Here is a 26231-nt window from a genome sequence, read left to right as displayed (position 1 = left end):
TACCATGTAGACTCATCTGACGAAAGATTCATCTTCAGGCTTTATTAAACTGGTTCTAATGTCGGTGTGCATAAGAAGATGAGCAGTGTTTCCACTACACACATCTATACCACAACACCGCTGCTGAAATGTCAAGAATTACATGACTGTGCAGAATGTATATAATCAAATCGAAACGACTGTTACAGGAAGTGGAGTCACGTGGCAACACCCAGCGCGGGCAAAAGGGAGGGAGGGAGTGAGAGAGAGAAAGAAAGAAAGAGAAAAAGAGAAGAGTAGGTAGATTTAACAAGACAACATTAACTAACATAGATTTGTATGATTTATCAATATTCCCTGATTGCCAGTGTACTTTGTGTTAATCTAATGGAATTCAGTGAGTCCAGAAATCATAGAACTGCAAGTACATATATAATGTATGTATGATGTTCTGGCTTTGAATGCTTGTGTTTGAGTGTAGAGGGTTCATTCTGTCTGGTAGCTGTTCCCATTTCATTCGTCCATGAGCTTTGAGCAACTTAAACAAAGAGTGATTTCCACTCATAAGTAGAGCTGTCAAATGACAGATAGTGAATCCACGGCCATTCTGATAAATAAATCATTTGTCAAATTTCTATGGAAACATTGCCTGATTCCAGTGTGAGATTTTAATGCTTTTATTTTCCCTGGTTGGAAACACTGCATTAACCAACCGCAGACAGAAGCACTCCTCATCCCACCACATGTGTTCAGTGTCCACATGCGCACTCGACCCAGAGTGAATTAGTGACACAGCATGGATCTGAGGCTGTTGTCCTTACATGTGAACAGGACAGGAGCTCCTTCATGATATAGCCGTCGTAAATCTGTCGGCTGCGACTAAACCTCTCCTCCTCCGAGTCCAGCTTCTCGTAGTCCTTAATCTGAAAGAGAGACGCATGGGGTCATCTTAAAAGTTCCCAACAAAACAACACAAAGCACTTCCTGGGTGAGCTAAATCTGAATGAGTGGATTACAGGCATAATCTCTCGTCCATCCCATGAAGCCCTCTAATCTTGCACACACGGGACTCTTTAGACTTACTTCTTCGTAGAACTTGAGCTGTGGCACGGCCTCGTCAATCTCATTCATACAGAAGTCCTTAAACAGTAAGAAGCCTGAAGGACAAAAGAGAAACAGTGAGGAGAGATAAGCAATGCTGCTGTTAACTGCCTTACAAACACTCCCTGCTGGTTACACTGAATTTGTGATGAAAGTACAGAATACTGTGTACGTTTTAAAGAGGACAGCAGTGAAGTTCTGGAGTTGGCCATGACGGTCAACCTGCTGGTCCAACACTTTGCAAGACCAAAATAGTTACCTGCATTTATTTATAAGCATGCAACAGTTTGTATTTGTGGGAACAATGACTTACAAAGTCTACAATAGATCCTCAATTAGAAAAAACTAAACAAATGTTACACAACTGTAATAAATGGCAGAAGATTCTGTGTACACATTACACACGTTAGATTAGCAACAGCTGTGTGTGTGTGCGCGCAATAGTCTTATTTTTGCTGTGGTATTGAATTTGATATTGAGAATCGTAGAAATTCAGCATCACTGGTACTACAAAATTACTACAAAATTTCTGATATGATGTCTCTTAACCTGCGGTAGGTGATTTTACACCTGTTGGATGGTCCAATGTGTCGAACAGATGTACACACACAGAGGTATACAGCTGTAACACCACATAAACACGAAGGAAGGGCAGCATCATTTACTGTATTAGCCTTAATAACGGATTAAGGATGTCTTGTTCTTATTCGGGCTGCTATTGGCACAAACACACACACTCATAATAACAGAAAATGGCACCAGGCATTATTGGCTGAAAATGACACTGTGTTGCACTCTAACACACAAACAATGGATAAAAACCTCGTGATGGGTCGACAAATCCATGCTCAATGAAACATTATCTGAGAAAGAGGAGGGTGGGACAGCAGGGAACAAAAACGCTTCCATGTTGCCTGCAGAGATGAGACGCACTGTTGCCATGGTAATTGCTTTTGTGACTACTGGCTATATGCTGCTGGCCTTGAGGCCATCCCCTGACACCTATTTACCGCCTGCAACAGTTTCCCTCATATGTACATGTGGCGACAGGAAAGATCAAGGTGACAGAGACAAGAGACACACGAGCAATGAGCTTAGCAGCCACATGGCCACAGCAGGCTGTTGCTGAGACACAGTGGCACCTCGTGTTTCCGTAGAATGCTGGGCTCTGTGGCTTTGCCTGATTAACATCAGGTATTAGCAAAGATAGAAAGCTAACAAGATCTCACTCTTGACACCAATCACGGGTCTAGTCAGTCACATTAACCTTCCTGGGGGCCTTAAAGGACATTGTGTTGCAAGTGCAGCAAGTAAGACTTGACCTGACCAAAGAAATGTTGGAAGACACAAGAAGAAGAATATATGTGATTGTCACAACGACCTTAATCACTGCCAACCACGTCCAGAAGTATGGCTGCCGGATATGTTTTTCAATTAATAAATTAGTTGTTTGGTCTGTAAGATGTCGGATGGTGGTGTAAACTGAATCAATAGTTTAGGGCCATTTGTCAAAAAACCAATGGTATTCAGTTTTACTGCAACACATGCCTGGAAATTGTCCCAACTTTATTGTATCTTTGCCTAAAAGTGGACAACATTTTTTTAATGATTGTCGATATAGTTTTCATCTTGTCAATAGATTAAATCGTTGACCTGAACTTTTTTCCCCGTAGTTTCTAGCAGAAAGTCTTGTCTTTACCAACAGTCTCTTTAATCTTCCTCCAGGAGCCATCTGAGAATCTGAGTGCTCCTTCATTTATAGTATTTTTGATGGATTATACAGATGTCTGTATAGACGGACCTGTCTATGGTCTCTTGCCTCAAGCTGATATGTGATTGAATATGCTTTAGCTGCATGCAGTGCACACCAAGTTAAAGTAGTTGGAAAGTGTGCGACCAGCCAACGGATGTGATTTTTGGAGAATCAGGACCAAAAGGGAAAGTTAAAGTAAAGACTGAACTTGCAATTAGATGATCAATGGTAAAGTCAAAAAGTATTACTTTCATAATCAATTAATTAAAGATTTAAAGCATTCCTTGAATTTAACTTGTCATTTTCTCTTTATCTCAGTCTTATGTGATGGCAAATTCAGTATGTTTTATATTGTGGGCAGAAAATTCCTAAACCTTTACGCGATGTCCCCTCGGACTTCATGGAACTGTTACAGATTTGTCTTACTGCTGACAAAACAATTCATAGACTACTCAAAAAATGATTGCCACATGGATTGATGGGGTAAATAATCCTTACCTGTGTCCCTAATCTACAGCAAATTGAAGCAGAGGCAGGTTAGAGTTTCTTTTGAAATGTGAGAAAATACATTCTCTCTATGTTGCATGAAAGGCTAAACCTGATTCTTTCTGCAGCCAAGGCATATAAAGTCCTCTGCAACCCTCTGAGAATTTACAATTGTTTAATTATATGACATACAGCCTCATGCTTCTAAAAAATGGCTTTTGCTTTAACTTAGCGGGCTCACTGATTCAGTTTTGAAGTGCACAAGCTATTTGTTTTGGGCCTTGCGCCTGCTATCGTAAATTCTCACGTCTTCCCCTCTGCTTTATCGCTCCTCCAGACTTGATGCATCATTTCCCCTCTGCTCCAAAGCCCACACTAAAAGGCTTATACAAATCAACGGACTCACATGCATCCACACATGGTGTATGTACACAGCCGAGTGCACGGGGCATCCTTGTTTGCAGAATGGGTGCTACTGACAACCCCCTCCCTCCTCCCAAAACACGCACACGCACACACACACACACACACACAGGTTTCAAACAGCAAGGACTGAATGTGTGAGCAAGGAATTAAGAGAGAGGGACAGAGAGGAAAACGACAGATCTTACATCACAGAGATTCAAGGATTAACCTTAATCGTTGAACACTTCAACACTGACCAGCTAATTCAACAAATGGCCTCTTCCAGAGACACACACACACACACACCCACACACACACACACACACACACACACCAAATCAGACATGAGTTCCTCTGAGCTTTGTCTCATTAGTGAAATCACCTGAACTGCCTAAAAATAGCGAACTGGCTTGTTCTGACAACGGCCTCTGTCTTCCATCATCGCAGGCAGCATTAAGCCTCACTGTTGAACAGGTAGGACTGCTGGAGGAAGGATGGAAGCTACAGCCAGGATGCATTACCAATATTCAAAAATGTTGATTTGGGAAACTTTGAAGCCCTTTCAGCTTCAGTGGCTGATCACACATTTAGACAAGGCGTGGTCTCTCTTTTTTTTTTTTTTAAATGCACCGTTGCGAAGCACCATGCATCTTTAGTGTACATCAATCCTACATCGTCTACAACTTTCAATGGCATGATATCCTTAGTCAGACAGAATGTGAATGACTCAGTCAAGTCTTTTCTGCTTTATTTCCACTGCTCCAAGCATCAGTCAGTAATGACTGTTGATGTTTCAAGATCTCCTCAGATACAGATGAATAGGGTTGTATCGACCTCAGAGAAACAATCGGGTCACATTTCCTTGGATGATGGCATTTTTATATACAATAATCAAAACAATGTTTGTCAAACGATTTATGGATCAATCAACTAATTTTCTTTGGAAACGCTTCTGGTCCTGTTTTATTTTGAAAACTCCAGGGCAGCGTTTTAGCCTGGCCCATATGGCCCACTTTTAGGAAATGAACTTAAATATCCACGTTATGAACTCTGACCTCTTGTACCGAAGACGACATTTGAAGCCAGAGTCTGTGCAGTCTCACCGATAAACACGCAAGTCAGTCTCATCTGTCACTCATGACATTTCACCGTGAATGAAGGCCCTTTGGCTTCACTTTTAGGGAATCATCATGTCATTAATCTTTATACACAGTCATGGTCTGTCTATCAGAAATGATCATGCAGTTATCCACATTTGATTCCGGTCACAATGTGACGTCCAGTGGCAAAAATAAAGACATCACAGTTCCTACTTTTCACCATTGCTGCTTCTTTTGCACATGTTTCAGTAACTAAGAAACCAACTGCATAGTAGACAATCTGCTTCCTGTTTGTATTGACACACCACGAATAATGCCAAGTGTACATGAATGGTCATGTGATATGTGGTTTCAGTGTGTGGACAGAGAGCCGAAAATACTCGCCTGGGCAGAGATCATTTTGGTTTAAAAAAGTAACATATATATAGATATAGATGTAGCCTGAGTGTAAGGTTGACATGGGACAGTCTGCTTCTTTATTTCAATTACAACAATGCTTTGATGCAGAAGATGATTCGATGATGCTTCAACAAAAAGTGCAGTGATGTACGGCATGAAAGCTGAACCTGCCTAAATAAATGACAGTTGTGACATTCAGTCTCATAACATTTTGCAGCTATTTTGATTATCTATCAAATAATAAAAAAGGTCATAATTCCAGCCTTTCAATTTGTAGTTTAACATAGACAATCTGCAGGTTTAATTGTTTGTCCTATATAACAAAAACATTCATAGAATTTGTGAAGGATATTTGAGATAAATAATTGGCAGGCGTTTTGATACTGAAAATGGTACAATCAAAATCTGCAGATCTAACAAGATACCCATGCCTCAGAAATGGGTCCACACTATCAGACTTATTTGAGTGTTTCACAATTGTGCTTTGCTTGATCTCTCATGAAGCACACGCCAAACCATGTTTTCACCACTGCTTCATTCACTCGTGTGGCCCACATGTAAATGTTGACTCAACATCAGGTCTCATAAAAACATAATACAAAAGAGATTGTGGTTTTTATTTTACTGTAAGTGACTACTTCTGTCTTTCAGTTATACATTTCCCCCTTACTATGAATTCACAACGACTGTTAAGATTCTTTGAAAATGTCACTCTCCATTTATTCCTTTTTCTTACGATTAAATTTATGTAAAGGGAAAAGGAGGTTTCTTCTTATTCAAGGCTCATGTTCGACTTGACTGTGTTGCATTATACATACAATGACCTTTACTGGTGGAAGAGACCCAACACCGAGCCGACCACAGTGTGTTTGTGTGGGAGTGCATGTGCATGTACTGCACAATGTGACGGATATTCATTCAAGCACAACACCAGGATTAGCAAACAATGTTAAGTATTCTCCCAATCTCGCTGCCCTCTAACAGCGATTACCCATGAGCAGAGGGTGAAGACCCACACTGCCAGGTGAAAAGATGCTAAACGACGGTCAATTTGATTTGAACTTGAAACAAGGTGGATTTCAGATATAACACTAGCACACTTTCATAAATAAATCCACAGTAACATACAGGTGACTCTTGTTTGCCATTGCTTTTGTCCTATTAGCCCCAGTCTGAATCCCTTAATTGACAGCGTAGTCGCTGCTCGTCTGAGCAAAGAATATCGTATGTCGTTATCTAAGAAATGAGTTAAGACTACTTAGATATGCCGTAATTTGGCCATTCAGCAGTGCTTTACATGTTCCAGGAGTGGTCAAGCTTTTGTTAACCAACACCTTCTGCAAGTATTTATTTGTGTACTATGAAAATTGGAGGAAGGATACAGTGTGGGTCAGAGAAAAAACGATTAAATGTTGTTGTAGACCCAGATCAGGGGGCAGATCAAGGGATTTTTTTCACTTTCTTTAAGATTGCAAGATTTTTCAATAATTTCTTAGTGAATAATTTATGGATCTTGATGAGGAAAAACATCAAGACCGGTTTAGGGGACTGACATCTATGCACTCTATTAGCTGGAAGCCAAAACTGCACCATTTCTCAGTATGACTACATTTTCAGCCTTCTGCTGGTTCATGAATGTTAAACGGAATGCATTTATATAGTGATTTTATAATCTTATCGACCACTCAAAGCACTTTACTGTACAAGTCACATTCACACACATTCGTACAGCGCTGCTATATGCTGCCCATGTTCTATCACACACCAACCATACACTGCCGGCACAACTGTAAGGGGAAATTTAGGGTTCAGTATCTTGACCTCGGACACTAAAGCATGCGAAATAGAGGAGCTAAGGATCTAACCACTGACCTTGACAGTGGACCACCCACTCCTCCCACTGCCACAGCTGCCCCATAATGATGACGTCATGTGTCACATTTGCTTCCGTCAGCCATTAGATTATGACATTTCATCAAAATCACTTTATTCCATGTCTATTTTACAAATGCTGTTTGCATGAATCACTAAGGAGTCTGCTTAAAGATGTACGCCATTACAAGTGCAATGCAGCACAAGAGACATTTTTGAGTTCTCTCTCCTTCCTGCCATGTTTATGCTTATTCAATAGAGGTGAATAACCACAGTGGGTAAATATGCGACAAGGGCAAAAAACAAAGACAACACTCAGAAACTGTTTGAGTTTCAGAGGGCTGATGCCTGAAAACCAAAGCATATATAAGCTCACATGCAATAAATGTTTTCTCAGCATTTTCTGTGTACACATCGTAAACAGTAAATTTGAATCCCCCTGAGGTCTGTTAGCTGCTGTCTAAAAAGCTGGAATAATTAGATCTCTGTATAATGATAAACCCTGTTGTCGCAGCCTGAACATAAGTTTGAGCTGAAGTAAAAAACAAATTCTCATCAAATATTTATTAGAAGAGATTTATCCTAAGCAAACACATTGTTTTATGTTTTGAAAAAAAGGTAGGGCTGCAATCATCAATTATTTTCAATATTGATTCATCTGCAGACTTTTTCTACTCTTTAGTGTTTGGAATATACTGAAAAAAATCACAACTCTGCAGGGGCAAAGCACAGTTTTAAATTTGAATAGAATCGAGAATGAAAACAGACTGAGACAGAATGAATTCCTCTGTCGATCAACTAATCAATGACTAATTGTTTCAGCTCATAGCCTAGTGTGACAAACCAGATCAGGCAAGTAAATCTTAACATTAAACAACACCTTCAGTTTGTAATTGTCCAGGCTTCTGCACTTCACATGGGAGAGCAGGAACACATGTTCCATGGTATTAGCAAAGACTAATTAAAAGGACAGAGAAGCTGTAGCAGGCTAATTTCACAGGCACATTGTTTATGATTATACAATCTCATTACCGGTTCAGGTTTGAAGTCCTTTACTAAAGAAAATGACCAACACAAAACAGTGAAAGTCCTTTTAATGAGGCAGGTGCGAAGCTTTCACGACAGCTCCTAACTCCATCGCCCTGGGACTGTTTGCAAAACTTAAAACAAATTTCAAAGCGGATGTCTTGTCCTGGAACAACTTTGACTGTTTACAAAGACTGCTGAATTGAATATGCTAAACAAGACCACAGCTCTCATCTTGCGAACACGCTGCACTTGCATGAAACTAATGCAACTAATTTGTATCATATTATAGACACATGGAGACATGAGAACACCCTCCATACACTCAACCAAGACAACACAGCGTGAGGTTTAAACCTAATTGGCTCAGGGGACACACTGGACACGAAAACAAGGGGAGGCACATATGGAGTGTCTGCAGGACTGTTGGCTGTGTTTGACTTAGTATGTGAGAATTCTCTATCACATCCACCAGCATGTAAAGGCCCATCAGGGATCATTAATATTAATCACTGCGAATGTGATGCACGTAATGCGGGGAAAGGCTGCTGGTGCTAGCACTGCTGAAAATGGCCACACTCTGCCACCCAGTACGGACATACAGTAGTTTACCCACAGACAGTGTGATCCTGATTTACACTGTGCTAAGTTGTGGCTGTTTTCTGATTGTTTTCTTACATATAGATTAGTTGAATAGTCTACGTCTAAATTACAATTTAACCGACTGGGTTGCATGTGGAAGTGTTTGTCATGGCTGGCGGATGTGATGGGGACAAATCCACAGTCCTTGTTCTGTGCAAAAATATAGTCAATAGAAGTGACTTCTTCAGAATGAACTAGCAGTTGACTTTATCCACTGAGACTGGGATAATATGCATATATATATATAACACTCTCCTATTCAATACTTTCTTGATACTGGGGTAAAATTTCCTATGTATTGCTCTGTTTAAGTAGTGCTTAGTGTGTTGTGATTCAATATTATGACTTATTGAATTTGTGTTTACTTTTAACAGTAGACAAGGATTTATATACTCTACAGACTAAGTGTATCTTGAGTCATAGTTCCAAAAGTAATGTGCAACACACATCTGTTACTCTTCTTGAATTTAATTCTACAGTATTACTACCATAAATCTAGTGGCTCGCTCTTACAGCTATGATAAAAAAATCTAATACAAATAAAAAAGTAATACAAATTACTGTGGTAAAGAAATGAATGAAGGTGCTGTTACATTGAAACTGGAAGCAGAACTTTGGGCAGGAAGTATTCATGTAGTGCCCACAAATCAAACAATAACTGTCAGTTGTCAGAAAGTTAAGCAGTTATCGGTTGACAAAGCCGTTAGATGTGAGGATATGTTCAAGGTGACTAAGTTTGCATCATTTGAACAAGCTATCATCACTTGCTGATGATAGCAGGTCAGCTGGGTAGCTCCCAAGCTAACTGTTAGCTTCTGGTAGTTGTTGCACTATCTTAGTTTAAATAATAAATCAGCATATAATGATTAATTTGAAAGGAATTGCAATACATGATTGCATCAATTTTCTGTCTCAGCCCCATTGTCCATTTCTTTTTTCTTTTTTTTTTTAAAGGGGACAACCATGCATTAGTTTGGGCAAACAGTACACAGCAACCAACTATAAGAGGTCTAGTGTAAAATATGTTCCATGAGACATATGGAACTACACTGTTGATGCTTATCCATTAATTCAGAAAAAAATTATTTTGAAGCCAAATTAATCTGCAATCATTTGTGCATTGCAATATAATAATATATTCTACAACTGGTAATTATTATTATTATAATAATGGATTACTTATCAATTTCAGTACTTAATCTACAATGATTTATGATTATATTGACTGGAAAAGCCTATTTTTTTAGTTTTTCTAGTTCTGGATCTGTTGTTCTAGATCTTATCACAGTGTTTCCTCAGTCAGAAATGAACTTGCAGGTCAGACGTTTCGGTTTGAGGAACTCCAAGATCAGATTTCCCCCAGGCTGCTGTCCCACGATCATTTATAATCTGTCCTTTAATAATGAAACAAATGAAACAGTTTGTTTCATTATTAGAGGAGAGTCATTTTACACGTTTTGGTATAAACTGTAGTCTTGAGACAGGGAAGTGATATTAAACTGAACTTTGCTGGAGAACAGACCAAACAATGTTGTTTTCCAGACATCTGTCGTTCTATGTTATTCTCCCCCCCCCTCCCTTCTGTGCACAAGTTGTGCTGATGGTCTCTCTTTTCATCAGCACTAGGGGCACAGCCATGTTGTATGAATAAACTGTGTGACAGAAGCTGGAAGTGTAAGACATGCTACAGCAAAGAAAACGATCCAACAGCACCTTACAGTTTTGTATGTCCTATAGGCGTTTGGCACTAACTGTGTATTTTAACTGACTTGTTTAAACTGGGATCTTTTTTTATTTTGCAAAGCTTTTTGGGCTGTATTTCAGGAAAGACAGATATTCTTTAATGAAGTTTATGACTGTTATTATGATTAAAAGATATAAACGAATGCTGGTTGTACACTAAAGACAAAAGCCACATGGTAATCATATTTATGGGCATTGCTGGCCGGAGTAAACAGGGCTTTAGAAATGATCATTACATGGCAGCAGTATAGGAATAGTTGTTGCTGTGTGAAAATAAACAGTGCATCATCGGATTTTAGTACTTGTTCGGAGTAATAAAAATAAATAAATGAAACAACATGGTTCCATCATTGAACAGTGACTGCTACTGCAATCAGATTCATCTGATTTAGAGGATGGTGTCAATCATTAGTGATGAATAAATGGAGAGACGTGAGAGGGACTGGAGGCGTGGGCAGTCTGTTGACATACACAACCTGGCCTCTTGGAAAACGCTGCATTCTGAGGGAGAAAAGGTCCTTAGGTTTCTCCATTTATTGCTCCCCTCAAAGATATCCTCTCCATTTCCTCCCTCCGATTCTCATCACCTATTTTATTCCTCCTTTAATCAATTTCATTTCTCCCTGTCGACAAGCAAATGCAGCAGTTCTGGTCAGGTTCCCATGGCAACCGCAGTTACTAGGCAACACACAACTCTCCATCATCCATTCCAGAAGTCTGACAGATGGAGAGGGAGAATGCCAAGGCAAAGAGTGAGAGAAAGACAAGAGAGGGTGACACAAGGAAAGAATGAAGAAGAAGAAAAACTGAGAAAGAGAGCTGTGCGACAGAGGCAGAAAGGATAAAATAAAGAATCTTATAAATGATCCTCTCTTTCTCTGCCTCCAACACCACATTTGTCAACATTTCCTTTTTTACTATGGTTGTTTGTTTCTGAAAAAATTCTTGTTTTTTCATGAATTATATTTCTCTACTTTGACTTAGTGTTGTCTCTGCCTTACCCAGGACTCTGGCTGATGACTTGATCCTAAAATGATTTCAAAATGATTTCATAATTAAATTGAATCATTTGTTATATTCAGTCGACCTAAAGTAAAATGCAATGCATCAATCTAAGGGAGAATCAAGTTATTATGAAAAAAGGCCGTACAAGTTGTGGTTGTTTATCGAGGTTATACCGAGGCCACTTGCCAGCAATCAACACAATTGCTAATTCATTATTTTATTTTAGCTTTTATTTTTTAACTTCGTGTCAACCGAAAAATATGGACATCTTCACAGGTCAATAATATTAAAGCCCACATATTACATCAGGTGGTCAGCCAGAGGTCTTAGAACCATAGTTACTGACATAACTCTTCTGTTTAAAAAACTTTAAAAGGAAATTGCACACTAAAAAATACACTCCTTGTCAAAAGTATTAATAAAATGACTTAGTGTATAGCCTCTTAAAAGTGTATGGTGTGGTGCATTACTGTTTTAAGAAGAATTCATTGACTTTTTGGTTGAGTGGGGGCAGTGGAACAAGCTCAAACCATAACACTGACACAATAATGCTACGGCCAATTGGTTGGTAAACACTATTCACACATCCAGCAGACAGGATGAAAGATGCAAAACAACTTCTCTGTCTGTCACTACAGGCATTCTCTTTCACACTACATGAGCCATTGTTGATGTAACATATCGATTAGTGCAGCTTTGAGGTTTTAATCTGAATAGTTTGACTCCACTCACAACCAGGCAAGGGGCTAGCAGGTGGATCTCCTCCACACGGTTTACTTCAGCTTAGCGACAAGGTCTAAGAAATGGGCCACGGACTCTCACCCCCTCGGGACAGCAGTGTTCATGGATTGCCAAAGACACTGAAGTGCACTCTCTGGATGGATCTTTAAAAGTGGAACAAATAACTGGATGTGCAAATGTGTCAGACTGGATCTATTACAATTGACACACTTGTAGACAAGACAAGATCAAATGTTAGTGTTACAGAGAAAAAATCAAAGTAGGAAAAATTGATTGGTGGACACTGTTACTCTACCTTTAAAGATAATCATTCCAGCAGCACTTCTTTCTGACCTTGGTTGTCATGACAGTCAACAAGGCCTGTTCATCTCAAGGACAAAGCACGCTGTGAGCAAACGCATAGCAGAGTCTCGACTTCGACTGTTGATTTAAACTGACTTCAACTTCTGAAGCTAAATCATGATAGCATGTTTCAAGCATGACAGAACCACAAACCGATCCATCGGGGCAGAGATCTAATGTAGGCAAAGCCACTGGACAGATCCAACTGTTTGAAATAGAATTTTAAATATAATCTGTGACTTGGGTCCAACTCCATTTAAATGTAATATGAACTTAAGATCCAAGAGTGTGTTTTCTCAGTTAGCTGCCACAATAACTCTACAGGTGACCATGAATTTAACATTTTGAATGCAGCATCTAGAGTTTCAAATAAAGCTTCTTTCAGAACATGCACTGGACTCCGCAGTTCCTCCGTATTTTCTCTGGAGGAGGTGCATTTATGAACGCAAATGTCAAAGTGAGATGCTCCATAGTTTCTGCAGACTTTATCATCCCGACCTCCAAGTATAAAGTCCGTAGAAATCCAGGAGAAGTTGATGTCTGAACACAGCAGGTGCTTCTAAAACGCAACAGGTGCAAAAATGGGAAAACAAATAGGAAACTAATATCTCTCAGTGAAAAGGCGTCATCATACACTTAGAGGACAACGGCAAAGATGCCAAGAGAATTTTTGGTGATGAGAGCCTACGACAGTGTCAGGGTGTTGTAAACACGATCACGTGTTCTCGGCAGCAGAGTTATTACGTCATCTCCTGCTTCTGTCTGCTGCACCCGGCTGCTCCACCTCTCGTCTGGATAATGCGGAGGATTTGATGCTGTTGCCAAAGTGCCTGTGCAGCGAATCGCTATGTTGTACGTATGAAAGGCAGACTACGGGTAAACTCCATAGCCAATTCTCTGGATTTTAAACGGCTTAAGTGTCAGTCCCATAAAATTGGTCTTTAAGTTTTGTCCTATTGTGTCCCATTTGGAAATTTGATCTGTCCGTAAAATGTGCACAGCATGCAGGCTCTCTGTCGCTCTCTCAACCTCACAACTACAGTATTTCTTAAAGCCGCACTGGCTAATGCAACACTGTCTGTGGTCAGAAGCTCTCTCAGATCCCTCTGCTGCTCTGTTAATGTGACCGAGCAAGAAAAGCATGACAAACCAGTAAAGCTGGATGGAGACTCGAGACAATATTCCGCTGGTGGTCAACTTCTTTTTTTCTATTTTTGTTCTGTTCTCTATTTTTCAAGGAGGCCCTGATCACAATGCAAATACACAGTACCTGAGAAAGTAATTCAGGAATGTAAATAGAACTGTTATGCAAAACGCTAAAATATTCCCATCATCACTGGCCTACCAAGTAGACTACATGGCAATATAGACACTGCATCGTTCTTGAATTGTGCAGGACAATTCAAACTGTCGTTATTTCACACAATCCTTTTACTAAACAAAGATTGACAGGGTTTTCTTTCTTGGTTATGTTTTAAAAGATTGATCAAACAATCTTTGCTCAGACAAGTCATTAATAATTTGTCTATTTCTGCTCTATTTAAACAATAATATTGATGAAAAGGTCTTTACAGTATCTAAACAACAGAAAGCTAAAACCACCTGATCAAATTGATCAAAAATGCTGTGGACCAGCAGATTAAACTGGGTTCAGCTCCAGATGCATCTGTACCAGCAAGTAAACTTATAGAAGTGAATCTTAAATTGGTGCATTTAACCCAACGGACAACCACAGAGTTCATTGCTCCATACAAATGTAACTCCGCTTGGATGTTGACTGAAAGAAATGGCCGATACCAGGGTCACTCTGTATTGATCAGATCAAAAATCATCATTATTATTGCTCAAACATTAATGGATAACAATAAACTATATCACAGGAATTAGAAAGGAGACTACAGTTTGTTGATTACCAGGTCCCAGTCCCAGAGTCCCAGGGTCCCAGGAGCAGGGGTGCACTGATTGGTCTGGTAACGAGTGTTTTCTAGGGACACAAGCTAATGAGACCTGAGACTTGGACTAATGGCCAGCAGAAACCTGGGGGCCTGCTCCAGCACTCAGAAAATGATATTAGATGAGGAGGAGGAAGAACAAAGCAATGGTGCAGTCACAGAGAAAAGCTGTGCGAGGGTGAAAAGATCCAGGATTTGATCTCTACTCTTCTTTTTTGTTTTCCTTTGTTTCACATATATTTGTGGCACTACTCCTGCGAACAACTAAGTGCAACACTGTTGATGCCTTCCATAAGAGAGTACGACGTCCGCAGTTATACTCATGTTTAAATGAGTTCAGGGGAGGAAATCAATACTAGTAGTGTTACTACTATTACAAACAACAGTGTGCAGATTTATCGATCATCTATCAGTAGAGGACGGTCTGGTGAAATTCCCCTATGCACCAATCATTAGCTGTAGTGACCCTTTGGTCTAAATACTGCAATCTGAAAAATTCCCCAAATAAATCAATACTAACAACATTCTCCAGCATTTAAAAAAAATATATGTTTGGTATTCTTGGTCAAAACAAAAGATTAGTCTTTTCTAACATAGACCATAAATAGTTTTTTGTCAATAATCATCTAATCTCAGCTCCAGATATGATCAAACATTTTAGAATTGAAACATTGAAAACAATGTGTGAGTAGTCCTCTGCATATTGTGGACAATGAAAAAACTGGCATCAAATGTTGCAATATTATTGGAAAGCTATGTATTTCTAGTTTGACAAGGAAGATCACAAGCTTGTGCACCCACATCCACACACACAATAAGTAGAAAAGAGGAAATGAAGGGATGATACTGAACATAAAGAGACGAAATACAGAGAGCAATGAGTGTGACAGAGGGAGAGCTGAAGACAAAGAGGAGGCAGGGAATTAACACAGCCTATTCTCACAGGGGGGCTGAGACCTAGAACAGTAAGTAAACCAAGCAGAAGCCTGCAGGGCAGCTGTGGTCCCCTGGTACACCACAACTTCTGGCACAAAGCCTGTCTGCTCAGAATGGAAACACTCGGAGGAGTCGGCACAGAGGCGCTGCTACTGTCTGGAGGGCAGGAGGAAGACATGACGCTCTGCACTGAGCTGCTGCATCAACAGTGCTAACACGGAATACAAACAGAGCCGCCACACGATCACAGCCAAGAACTCTGCCTGGAGTGGGACGGCAGGTATATGAAAGTTTACTGAGCAACCACTACCATACTGATGCTCAGAAATCCTGACATACAGGAGAAAGTGAGAAAAGCCTTTTTATCCATGTGCTCTATGGTTCTGAAGCAACAACAGATAAAAAATCAGATAAAAAAAATACTGAGTTTGGCTAAAACTTAAGTGGCTGATTGTGATGAAGGCTTTTGTCCAGTTTGCTTTGTGGGTATGGACATCAGTACCAGCACCAGTATGGAAAAAATCCAACTGAGACCAATTGCAACAGAGTTAACACCTAACCTCTGACAACAAGCGATCAATTGGCAGAGTGAATAGCAATAGACATAGATGCACATTATTTGCACAGCTAAAGTTCCACTCAGCAGAAACACTGGCATCAACAAAGGCACACTGCACTTGCTTTTGTGAGTGAAGAGAAAAGTGTCTTATCCGAAGACAGTTATTTTTATTCATTTGGATTCTGCTTTCACATTCTGCTTTAACATTCTGGTTGAGACATGCAGAATGAAAGAATTCTGGGTGGAAGCAACAACCTACAGATGACATGAACAGCAGAAGATACAAAATGGTGATTATAGTCTCTGACATATGAGAATGTTGCAGACTGCTGATCTATTTAACAGACAATTTGATGCAAACATTGAGGGACGTGATTCAGATTTTGAAAACTTGCTTTGTTATTGAGCAATTTTACACAGCAGCACTTTACTTCACATCATCATCTCATTGTCTACCAAGAGCAAATAACAGCGTGCAGAGAGCACAACAATCAGACATGTTTCAGGTCAGCCTTTTGACAATGAATGTAAAAAAATAATATTATCTGCAGTTTGAAAATGTCATTTAAAACTAAAGATTACAGCTCTGCAAGGCTGCACATTAATGTGTGCACAGAATCCATCCAGAGAAAGCATAAGAGCCAGAACAAGACCGATAAATCTGACACACAACAACCATGTCAAATATTGGCTTGTCACAGTTAAATCAGTACATGTGTTGGATGAGGAGTAAGAAGAAAATCGGTACAGTGGATTTGTTTCAGGTTATTTAGAACCTGGGTCTCGTTATATATTTTGTCCGACATAACTGAGACTTTTATGTTATGAATACTCATTATGTTTCACAATCTGTACCTCTTACAATCTAACTTAAAGGGTGCCTTGTCAAAAAATAAAAAACAGGGGTAGAGCGGTTGTCCTCCAACCAGAAGGTCGGAAGTTCGATCCCCAGTCTTCCCATCTGCATGCCAAAGAGTCCTTGGGCAAGATACTGAACCCCAAACTGCCCAATAGAACAACAAAAAGTGCTAGCTATAGAAGCACTGTATGAATGTGTGTGTGAATGGGTGAATGGAAAACTGTAGTGTAAAGCGCTTTGAGTGGTCTTCAAGACTAGAAAAGCGCTATATAAATACAACCATTTACCATTTACATGTTAGTGTTAAAACTTTAAAGGTTCAGTGTGTAGAATTTAGTGAAACCGGGGTTCGAAGTTGCATGTTGTGGCTGAAGACCCCTTCACCTCACCCTCCTCTTTTAAACATGAAAGCGAACCTGTGGTAGCCTTCAGTTGTCGTAAAACTCAAAAGGTGTTTCGTTTGTCCAGTCTGGACTGATGTAAAAAACCATGGCGGCCTCCATAGAGAGGACCCGCTCCTGATGTAAATATAAAGATCGTTTATATAGAATGCACCCATTCTACTGTAAAGTTTGTACAATTTAGATGATCACACACTAGTGAAAACATCACTAGGATTATTTTATATACAATTTCAATTTAGATACCTTTCACCTAAATCTAACACACTGGACCTTTAATATCAGCCATAATATTATAACTAAATTATATTCAACACAGATATCGGATTTGATTTACTCTCAACCACAGTACATGTGCCCTGAAAGATTCAAGCAAGACACAGGCGGTTTTGGGGTAAATTTACATTTAGATTTAAATTGAGTGTGATCAGATTCAAATAAATAAGACTTCAACTATTATTTTACTTAATTGACTGTGGAGGAGGACACTCTTCCCTCCTCAAGAAGACACACAATTGTATAACAATTTCTACAGCAACTCCATGATTCCTTTAATGCAATAAAAGAAATGTTGACACTTACCAATTTTCTGGTTGAAAATTTTGTCAAATGTCAGTTCATCTCTCTCTTCCAGGTACTTCTGCATCACACTGCGAATACTGTGAACACAGGGGGGGGGGGGGAAGAAGACGTGTATTAATACACACCATCATCAACAGCTCACTCAAAGCCAGATGCAACAATAAGAGACTGTCAAAAATAAAAATTCAGAGTGGCCAGTCCCGTCCTACTCCACCTCCTATGAGTGATCCTGACCTCGGTTTAGGAGTTGCCCTGCCACCTGTCCCCTGACAGAATACAATGGTGGGGAGGAAAGAGGGGACACATGGGAGGCTGCAGGGAACCTGGAGAGATACATGCTACCCTGGGAACAGGTGTTAATGAGAATGAGAGTAGGGAGAATGAATCAATTAGCACCCCCTCCATGGGCTCATTAACACCACACCAGCACCCAGCACACATGAGAGGCGGGTGCCCAGGCTTCACCTACAAACACCTGTGCAGGAACGCACTGGGCATGTGTCAGCAAGAAGAAGCCCTGGCACCTCGTGGCTATGCCATCTTATTTCCACTGTTTACATTTTAATAAAGCTAACTCCCATGCCCCCATAGCTGGGTACTATTGTTTATTGTTGCACCAGGAGCCATACAACTTTACTAACCAGCAGCCACAATTAAGTTTGAATTAAATGGAAATAAAAGCAGAGAAGCATCTCCTGAAAAAGATGTTAGCAACTTCACTGAGCACTGATGCTATCTAGAGTGTGTGAAAGATAACTTCTTACACTGCGGCATTAGGCTTTAATGCACAGCAGTTTGCAACATGCACAAGTCATAACAACACGCTTATGATCCATCAGTGAACACTACTGAGCATTTTGAGATTCAAATGGCATTTCTCTTTGTACAGCTGCTCAGTTATAAAAACAATGGGTCTCAATGGGCTTCAAGTCTTTAATGTGCCATAAAACTATTCTCTCTCCAAATGTCATCATAATGAGCTTATGAGCACCCCATACTGAGCATTTGCTCTACCAATGCAGTTTATACTATAAACAGTGAGTGAGATGTAAATACCTTGTCTGTGGGATAGGCTGTAACACTTAATGCAGTTATCGATAAGAAAAGTCGACAAAGAATTACGAATGATCGGCAGTCTTTGTAACAACACTAGGAAGATTTTATACCTAAAAATAACGGCTTCAAAACTATTCTGATGATACGCAGACTAATAATTGGGGCGAATGTCATGTCGGTCATTGCCACACTGCTCCTTGGATGCCTGGAAATGCACTTTACAACTGCACTGTTCTGGAACCTGCTCTACAACACATGTCACACTAACAACCAGAGACGCAGCTAGCAGCTAGCAATAAGAGACAACTCGCTTGCCATTCTCAGTGTGAACATCATGGCAGAGCCCCAGAAGAAACCAAAAACGACATTGTCAGAGAAAACAAAGAAGAGAAACCAAATCAGAGTGAAAATCGAGGCATATTTCAATATTACAAAGAGGCCAAAGGATGCAGGGCAATAACTTTTGTTTGTTTGCTATGTCTTGTGCTGCTGTGCTTGCTTGACATTGGGCTGTGTAAGTGAAGCTGTCGACTCTATAACAAATCATCAGAAGCCAGGTAATCCCATTTGGATAAAGGTTTAGCTGTCAAGTTAGTCAAACTTCAATGTGATTTAATGTGCACATGCACGGACACTGATCATTACATCAGCTGCTAGTTTGCTGTGTGGGCTTGTTAGTGTTTATGCTAATGTTCTACTCGACGAGTCAGCTTGTCAACAAATGTGTACAGCTCTGTGTGTGGTGAGGCTCAGACTACAGTTAATATTTATGACATTAAATTGCCCATGCAATCTGTAGGGGGAGCCCTAGTATAGCCAAGAACAAATCTTGCATTGTGTTGCTTTAAAACAGTGGAGGGTGATGTGTACCTGAATCCGTGTAGATTGTGGGTAACATATTTTCTTCTATTTGCTATATAATATAATTAGAGATCATCAGACCAGTGCTCTTACTGCAGTGGGTTTTGTGAATGCAACCTGGCCCCATGCATGCTGACTTCTATAGGGGGTGGAATGAACAGTGGATGAGACATTTCTACAGTTACAGGAACAAGAACCAAGGAAGTAAACACTTCCTCTTTTCGTTAGCAGAGGCCTGTTTGTGTGCTCCACTGAATCATTCAAGACTGTGGATGATTTTTTTGAAACCTCACCACTTACGATGCTGCATTACGACCACTGCTAATATATACTGTCAAAGTCACGCTTTATTAGGCAGAATAACTGTGTCAGGAGAAGCATTTTCCATTACACCATGGACGGTTTTTGAGGTTAAGGGAGTGAGAATATCTCCAGTCGGTGAACCTACATCATGTTTGTTGTACAGAAACTGCGAGTGATGATGCTTCTGATTAAAAATATTTTAATAATATTTTTCAATCATGTACTATTCATTCAGTCAGGAAGAGCCGATGTGAGAACACAGCAGGAGATCCTACAGGAGTCACCACAAGCAAGTGGTGGTGTTTCTAAAGTGACAGATTCAAAAAGGGAAAAAAAGAAAACAAATATTTCCAGATGAAAATAATGTAGAAGACACTATGATGTAGACAGAGTTTACAGGGCTGACGCCGGTGTCAATGTGCATTAGACAAAAACGTGATGTAAGCAGAAGAGTAAATACATTAAGTCCTGCCTCTACCTGTTGCACCACCCCTCACCTTAATGCTTTAGAGATTTTTGTTGTGAACTCATCTAAGCACAGAACTTACTTCTGCTGGTATGCATGTGTGAAAGGCAAACTGCAGAGAAAGTCCAGACTCGATTCTCCAGAGATCAAATCCGAAAACCAATTAAGCGTTCTGTCACCATGCTAATATAATGGGGGTAAATGGTTCAAATATTTGTGCTCTGAAAGCACTAAAAAAAAAATTTGAATACCTCAACAACAACCATGTTACCGTGAAACACTCACGGACCTTGATGTGTCCTTGCTTTTCACCAACGCAAACCTTAGTTAGTAACTATAGCAGCACCACCATCAGCTTACGGGAGCAGATGACCGCAGCAGAACAGAAGACAAAGGGGCTCCTGCTGTGACAATGCAGTGTGAGTGACAAGATGACTACTGGCACATAGTGGTAAATAAGGCAATATTATCCACAGGGGATTGCCGTGACGCTGACAGCTTATGAGTGGTGGGCTGTCACTAGAGTATGAATGTTGCTGGTATTCATTTGCTACATTATTAAGCAGCGTGGAGTCTCATAGAAAGATGGGTGAGATTAAACAATAACCAACAAAGTGCAAAGTGACATTATCCCCCCCCAAAAAAATGTAAATGTCACGCACACCAACAGGTTGTACAGTGCTATGTTGAAGCATTTTAGACTCTGTGGCTTCAGTGCAACAAGGTAAACTGCACAAAGCTCCAGTTATTCCCTTCAGCGTAGTCCTGATTTCTATGTCCTGTTGCTCAACCCTAGCTCCAGTCTATTGTTAACATACCATCAAAGAAGGTGGCACTCTTCTACAAGCTAGTCTCACCCTAAACTAACCACACATGTTTTAGATGATCAACTCAACACTCATATTGCTTCATGTTGGTTCTGGTGGTTCTTTGCTTTTTCAGGAGTCAACGCAACAGTTTTGTCCTTGGGCTAAAGGACTTCGTGAAGTATCTGTGACGTTGCTTTGTACATTCATATAATAACATTTGGCTCTGAGCATTGGCAATGAACATTTCCACTGTTTTCTAATGTTCTATAATCAAAAAATAACTGAAGAACAATTACAGTCTGTGTCTGCCTTGCAAATCACCGGCAAGCTGGGAGAGATACCCAGAAATGTAGTATTTTCTCAATCAATAAGGATTTAAAAATTATGATAATAATTGTAATATCTAAGTTTAATATTGTTTCAATGTAGTATGGTTATGATAATCCCATATTTTGACATCATTTCATGTTACATCCACCTCCTCTTTAATGCAGAGATGTTACTTAACTGCTCCTCTAATAAAGCATCCTGGCAGGGTTGCATACAGACCACTGCTAGAAGCTTGAAACAGTGTCCTTTTGAGTTATACTTGAAATAATGCTGAGTATCCAAGCTTTTTAATTTCCAGGGAGGAATGGCAAATGTCATTGATTCATCTGCATTAGCATAGATGTTACTTGGATATTATAGGTTTGTCAGCATGTAGAATTTAGTGAGGTAGAGATAAAGTTGCATGTTGCAGCTGAATACTCCTCATCTCACCCTCCCCCTTCCCAAAAATGAAAGAGAACCTGTGGTGAACTTTAGTTGTATTGAAAAAGGAAAATATTTTAGTTTGTCCAGTTTAGATGATAGTAAAAAACATGGTGGCCTCCACCTTTAAATATAAAGGGCCGATTCGATGGTAAAGAAAATTCATTCATACAATTTAGATGAAACACACCAGTGAAAATATCACTAGGATTATTTCATATTCAATTTCTGCCAAAACTCCCTTTCAGCTAAATCTTACACACTGGACCTTTAAGTAACTGCAAGCATTAGCATTGGTTTATTTAAGATCTCAACAATGTTATTTTAATGACATCCCCAGCCACCTTTTGTCGCGTCTGTTTACATCGAGGACTACTTATGGAGTGGCCGGTTCCCACGACGACTACCGATGATGTAATGGCTTCTAATTTCAACCACTAACCCTTGTAACTCTGTTTCAAGAGGCAAGATAACCCTTGAAAACAAGGGGTAGAGGAAGGGAGAAGGGGTGAAATGGGATTGGGCCTAAATGCACCTTGGGCACGTTTAAAGAGATTGTGCTTTCCAGTCATTCATCCCTAAGGGGGACTTCAAGGGAGCTGAAAGAATGTACCAGCAAAGTTGATGTCAGTGGTCATGGAAGTTAGGAAACAGGAAAACATTCTAAAGTGTCCTTTAGCTAGACATGCGGTGAGACTACCAGTGAGATGTGGTGACATTGCCCTGTGCCAGTACCCACTAAATGCTCACTATGTGGTTGGATACACACATGTTCCATTAGAACATGCACTACACCTTCCTTTTGGCTGAAGTTACATAATGCCTCCATTACATCTGTGTCAGGATGAACCAGCTGTTAGCACAGTTGGATGAGAACAGACCTACCTCACCAATACAATTACCACTTTTATAATAAGTCAAAAGGTACTAAAAGCCTCTTCTACCCTCCTACTGTGACCCTTTTTAAATTCAAAAGCTAGACCCTTTCAATGTTATCTGACCTGTTTATGTGTCACGAGACACAATACAAAAATGGTTTATCACAGACATTCGCTATAGTTAATTGAATCTTTTTGAGTTTTGTGCTGTCAACACACCAAAAATAAACAAAGATTTGACTTTCAGTGTTCTAAAATCAAGAAAATAATCAGGGTTGAAAATAATTCAGCGATATTTAAACATCAGGTAGTTGCAACCCAGCAAAGCATACCAAAAAATATCTATTTTATACAGCACTTGCTTTGATTTCATACCGAGGGTGAATTAGGAGATTGTTGGCAGAGTAGTCGAGGCCTCTGAAGAGAGTAGTCTTAGCCTGTAGTAAACTTAAGGGATACTAGTCTCAACAACACTGTTCACCAGGTGGGCAAAGTCGGTTTGGAAACCCACATGAAATATACGTATGTGAATCACAATGCCCTGGCCTCAGTTGAGTAACTGTCAGTGCAGCAGTAAAAGGTCAGGGTACATTCTGTGGTAAACTGATAACGTCGCTATTATCCTCCTCTGATTAGCTATGTTTTACTTTTTCCTTGAGAAGGCAAGTCAAGTTTCAAAGCAGCAGTGCGAATGTGTGTAAATGAACAAACACCCAGCTTCCATTAGGTGCTGATCTCCACTTCCAACGTTGGTAACAGCTTTGTGTTGGTGACCCTTGCTGCAGCAAGTATGCAGATGTGTAAATATTTAACACATGAACAGGATGTCACTGGCATTTTTAAGCTCGGTCTGTGGGCATGTGCTTTAACTGTGATGAGAGTGTACCATACTGGTGGTTAATGTTCTGACCTGATAATTCTATTTTAGACTCAAATTGGTCTCTAATGGTGACTTTATTTATGTATTTATATATATATACATATATATATATATATATATATGTATGTGTGTGTGTACACCCAAAAATAAGGGGTCAGTTCATAATACAAACACAACCCTAGCAGTGGAAACAACACTGTAATTATTCTCTTTACCAGGAAGACTAGTTAGACTTTGGAACCTGTTTTTCTGGCTCCTGCTCCAATGTAACATATGTAGGATTCAGGGGGAGCCGCCTACAAGACAAAGAAATTGTTTTCCCTCAATTCACTAAGGAACTAAAACATTTCTGATTTAACTTTTTTAAGTTCAGTTGAGATAACTTTATAACTGTTCAAACTCAATGCACTGTTACAATACACAATTTCTGTACTGAAACTAAAGCGGAAGCTCTTAGATAAACAATGTTATCTCAGTTTTGGCTGAAAAGTAGCAGTAGTAATAATGTTACTTGAGGATTTAGCACCTTGTGTGGTTTTAACACCATGGCACCATCCAAATGTATTTTTCTTCACCATTATGCTTTTGCTCTTGAGGTGAAATATGATATAAAAAAAGGAACTCAATGGGAACTGCCAGCACCATGTTGATCTGATCTTCAATTTCCACTTTAACACAAGTTAAAATCCTTAAAACTCTAAAACTAACACTGCAATCTAGTTTGTGATCCGAGTTCTGCAAAACTGGGGGGAAACAAATCAAGAAAAACAATTTAGTACAATACTGAGGAGTCCGCTGAAACTGTAGACAAAGGGCATCCATGAGAGTTCGCAGAAAACCATAATGAGTCGCGTGAGAGACAATGGTGTGCTGGAAAATAGTATGCTAAGACTGCGTGTAACACTGCTTTCAGTGTTTGAAGAACAATTGTCCTGGAGGGGTGAAATGGGCCCATTAGCCCTTTACTGTTGAGTCACTGCCAAAACCAAGAGGGACATAAGCAAAACTGTATAACTATGAGGGCTGCAGCTATCGACTATTTTAGTAATCGAGTGTTCTATCTATTATTCGGGGCGTATGTGGCAGATGGATAGAGCGGTCATCTTTTGAGTGGTAATCAAGATAGGACACCATTCACTGATTGCAGTGGGTGATGTTTATCGTCACATAAATTTTGACTAAAGGTTGTCACAGTCATATATCTATGGCTGACCAAGCTGCAGGTTTACAAAATGTGGCGCTATTGATTGAAGTTGTGCTGATAGACATAATATGAATTTCCTTCTTTTTAACTGTCTCTCTGTCATCTTTACACAAAGGATAACAACGAAATTTCCACTCCGTGGAAGAATGCAGCATGTGTCTGAAATGAACCCATTTGAGTTTGGTGCAGATCTGAGCATCTCTGCAGCATTTTCCAACCACTTCAATCTATGACGGAAGCTGGAGTGCATTCATGCACCTGCAACAGATTCTGAGTGAAAGGGTTTACAGACTAAAGAGTGAAAGAAAGGTGTCTTCGCTGGAGAGAGTGCATGCCGTTTGCAGAAATTGCCACTGAACCGACGACGTCTGACTGTCTGTGTGGATGGTAACAACTTTATGGATGATAGCACGAGTGAGCATGCTGCAAATAGCACTGCATCGTTAGCATATACTGTTTATGACCATTCAGAGAACTCTGTCTGGCTCATACTGTCCCTTAACTAAACCCCCTGTCCTGTGCACGAGCACAAGTATCAGTGTTCAGGTAGTCCAGCTTTCTTTCCAAAATAGAGAGCCAGGGCTGTGTATTAAAACTTTAGTTTAAATACACAGCACACCTCTAGGTAGTTGTGAATGCATCAAAGGCTTGTCACTCAAACCACATTGGGAGGTGGTCTGGAACAAGTGGCCATATTCTTTTAGCTTTTTCAATGCAAATATGACTACTTACTCCACTGACATTTTATTACCTGCTAAAGTTCTATTTCTGTGTTTCACATTTGATTTATTTGCAGCCAGCACCACAATATTCACATAGACCACCAAATGTTGAATTTCTATTTCTGTTTTTACAATTTGAACTTTGTAAACTCTTCTTCATTTTAAAGCTTCATATTGATTATTAACTCAGCCCCTCTTGTCCCTGCTCTCTCGCTCCCGTCTGTCAGAGTCAGATTGGCTAAAATTACATGAACAGAAAAGATGTATTTGCATATAGAGTGAGGAAGTGTGATCCAATACGATGGTCACAGAGGACACTTGGAGATGCATTATAATACCAGGTGTGATTGAATAACAACAAACGGATGTAATACCAGGTCTGAACAGGTCAACGGACATCATTATGTATTTTCTTT

The 26231-nt window shown here is 39.9% G+C and overlaps 1 protein-coding gene across 2 annotated transcripts in view; it reads right to left on the bottom strand.

Moving 5' to 3' along the window:
- The window catches only part of grk3 (G protein-coupled receptor kinase 3), a 60455-nt gene that overhangs the window by 28233 nt on the left and 5991 nt on the right, over window positions 1-26231 (bottom strand). For both annotated transcript variants that reach the window (XM_069513418.1, XM_069513417.1), the window contains exons 2-4: window positions 17884-17960; window positions 1063-1136; window positions 801-902 (exon numbers count right to left, since the gene is read on the bottom strand). In XM_069513418.1, coding sequence (XP_069369519.1) covers window positions 801-902; window positions 1063-1136; window positions 17884-17960 — 253 coding nt within the window. The remainder of the gene's footprint in view (window positions 1-800; window positions 903-1062; window positions 1137-17883; window positions 17961-26231) is intronic.

Source organism: Paralichthys olivaceus, chromosome 18 (assembly GCF_024713975.1).
Source record: "Paralichthys olivaceus isolate ysfri-2021 chromosome 18, ASM2471397v2, whole genome shotgun sequence".
NCBI lineage: Eukaryota > Metazoa > Chordata > Actinopteri > Pleuronectiformes > Paralichthyidae > Paralichthys > Paralichthys olivaceus.
The sequence above is the reverse complement of the archived record's forward strand: the minus strand, read 5'-3'. Positions and strand labels throughout refer to the sequence as shown.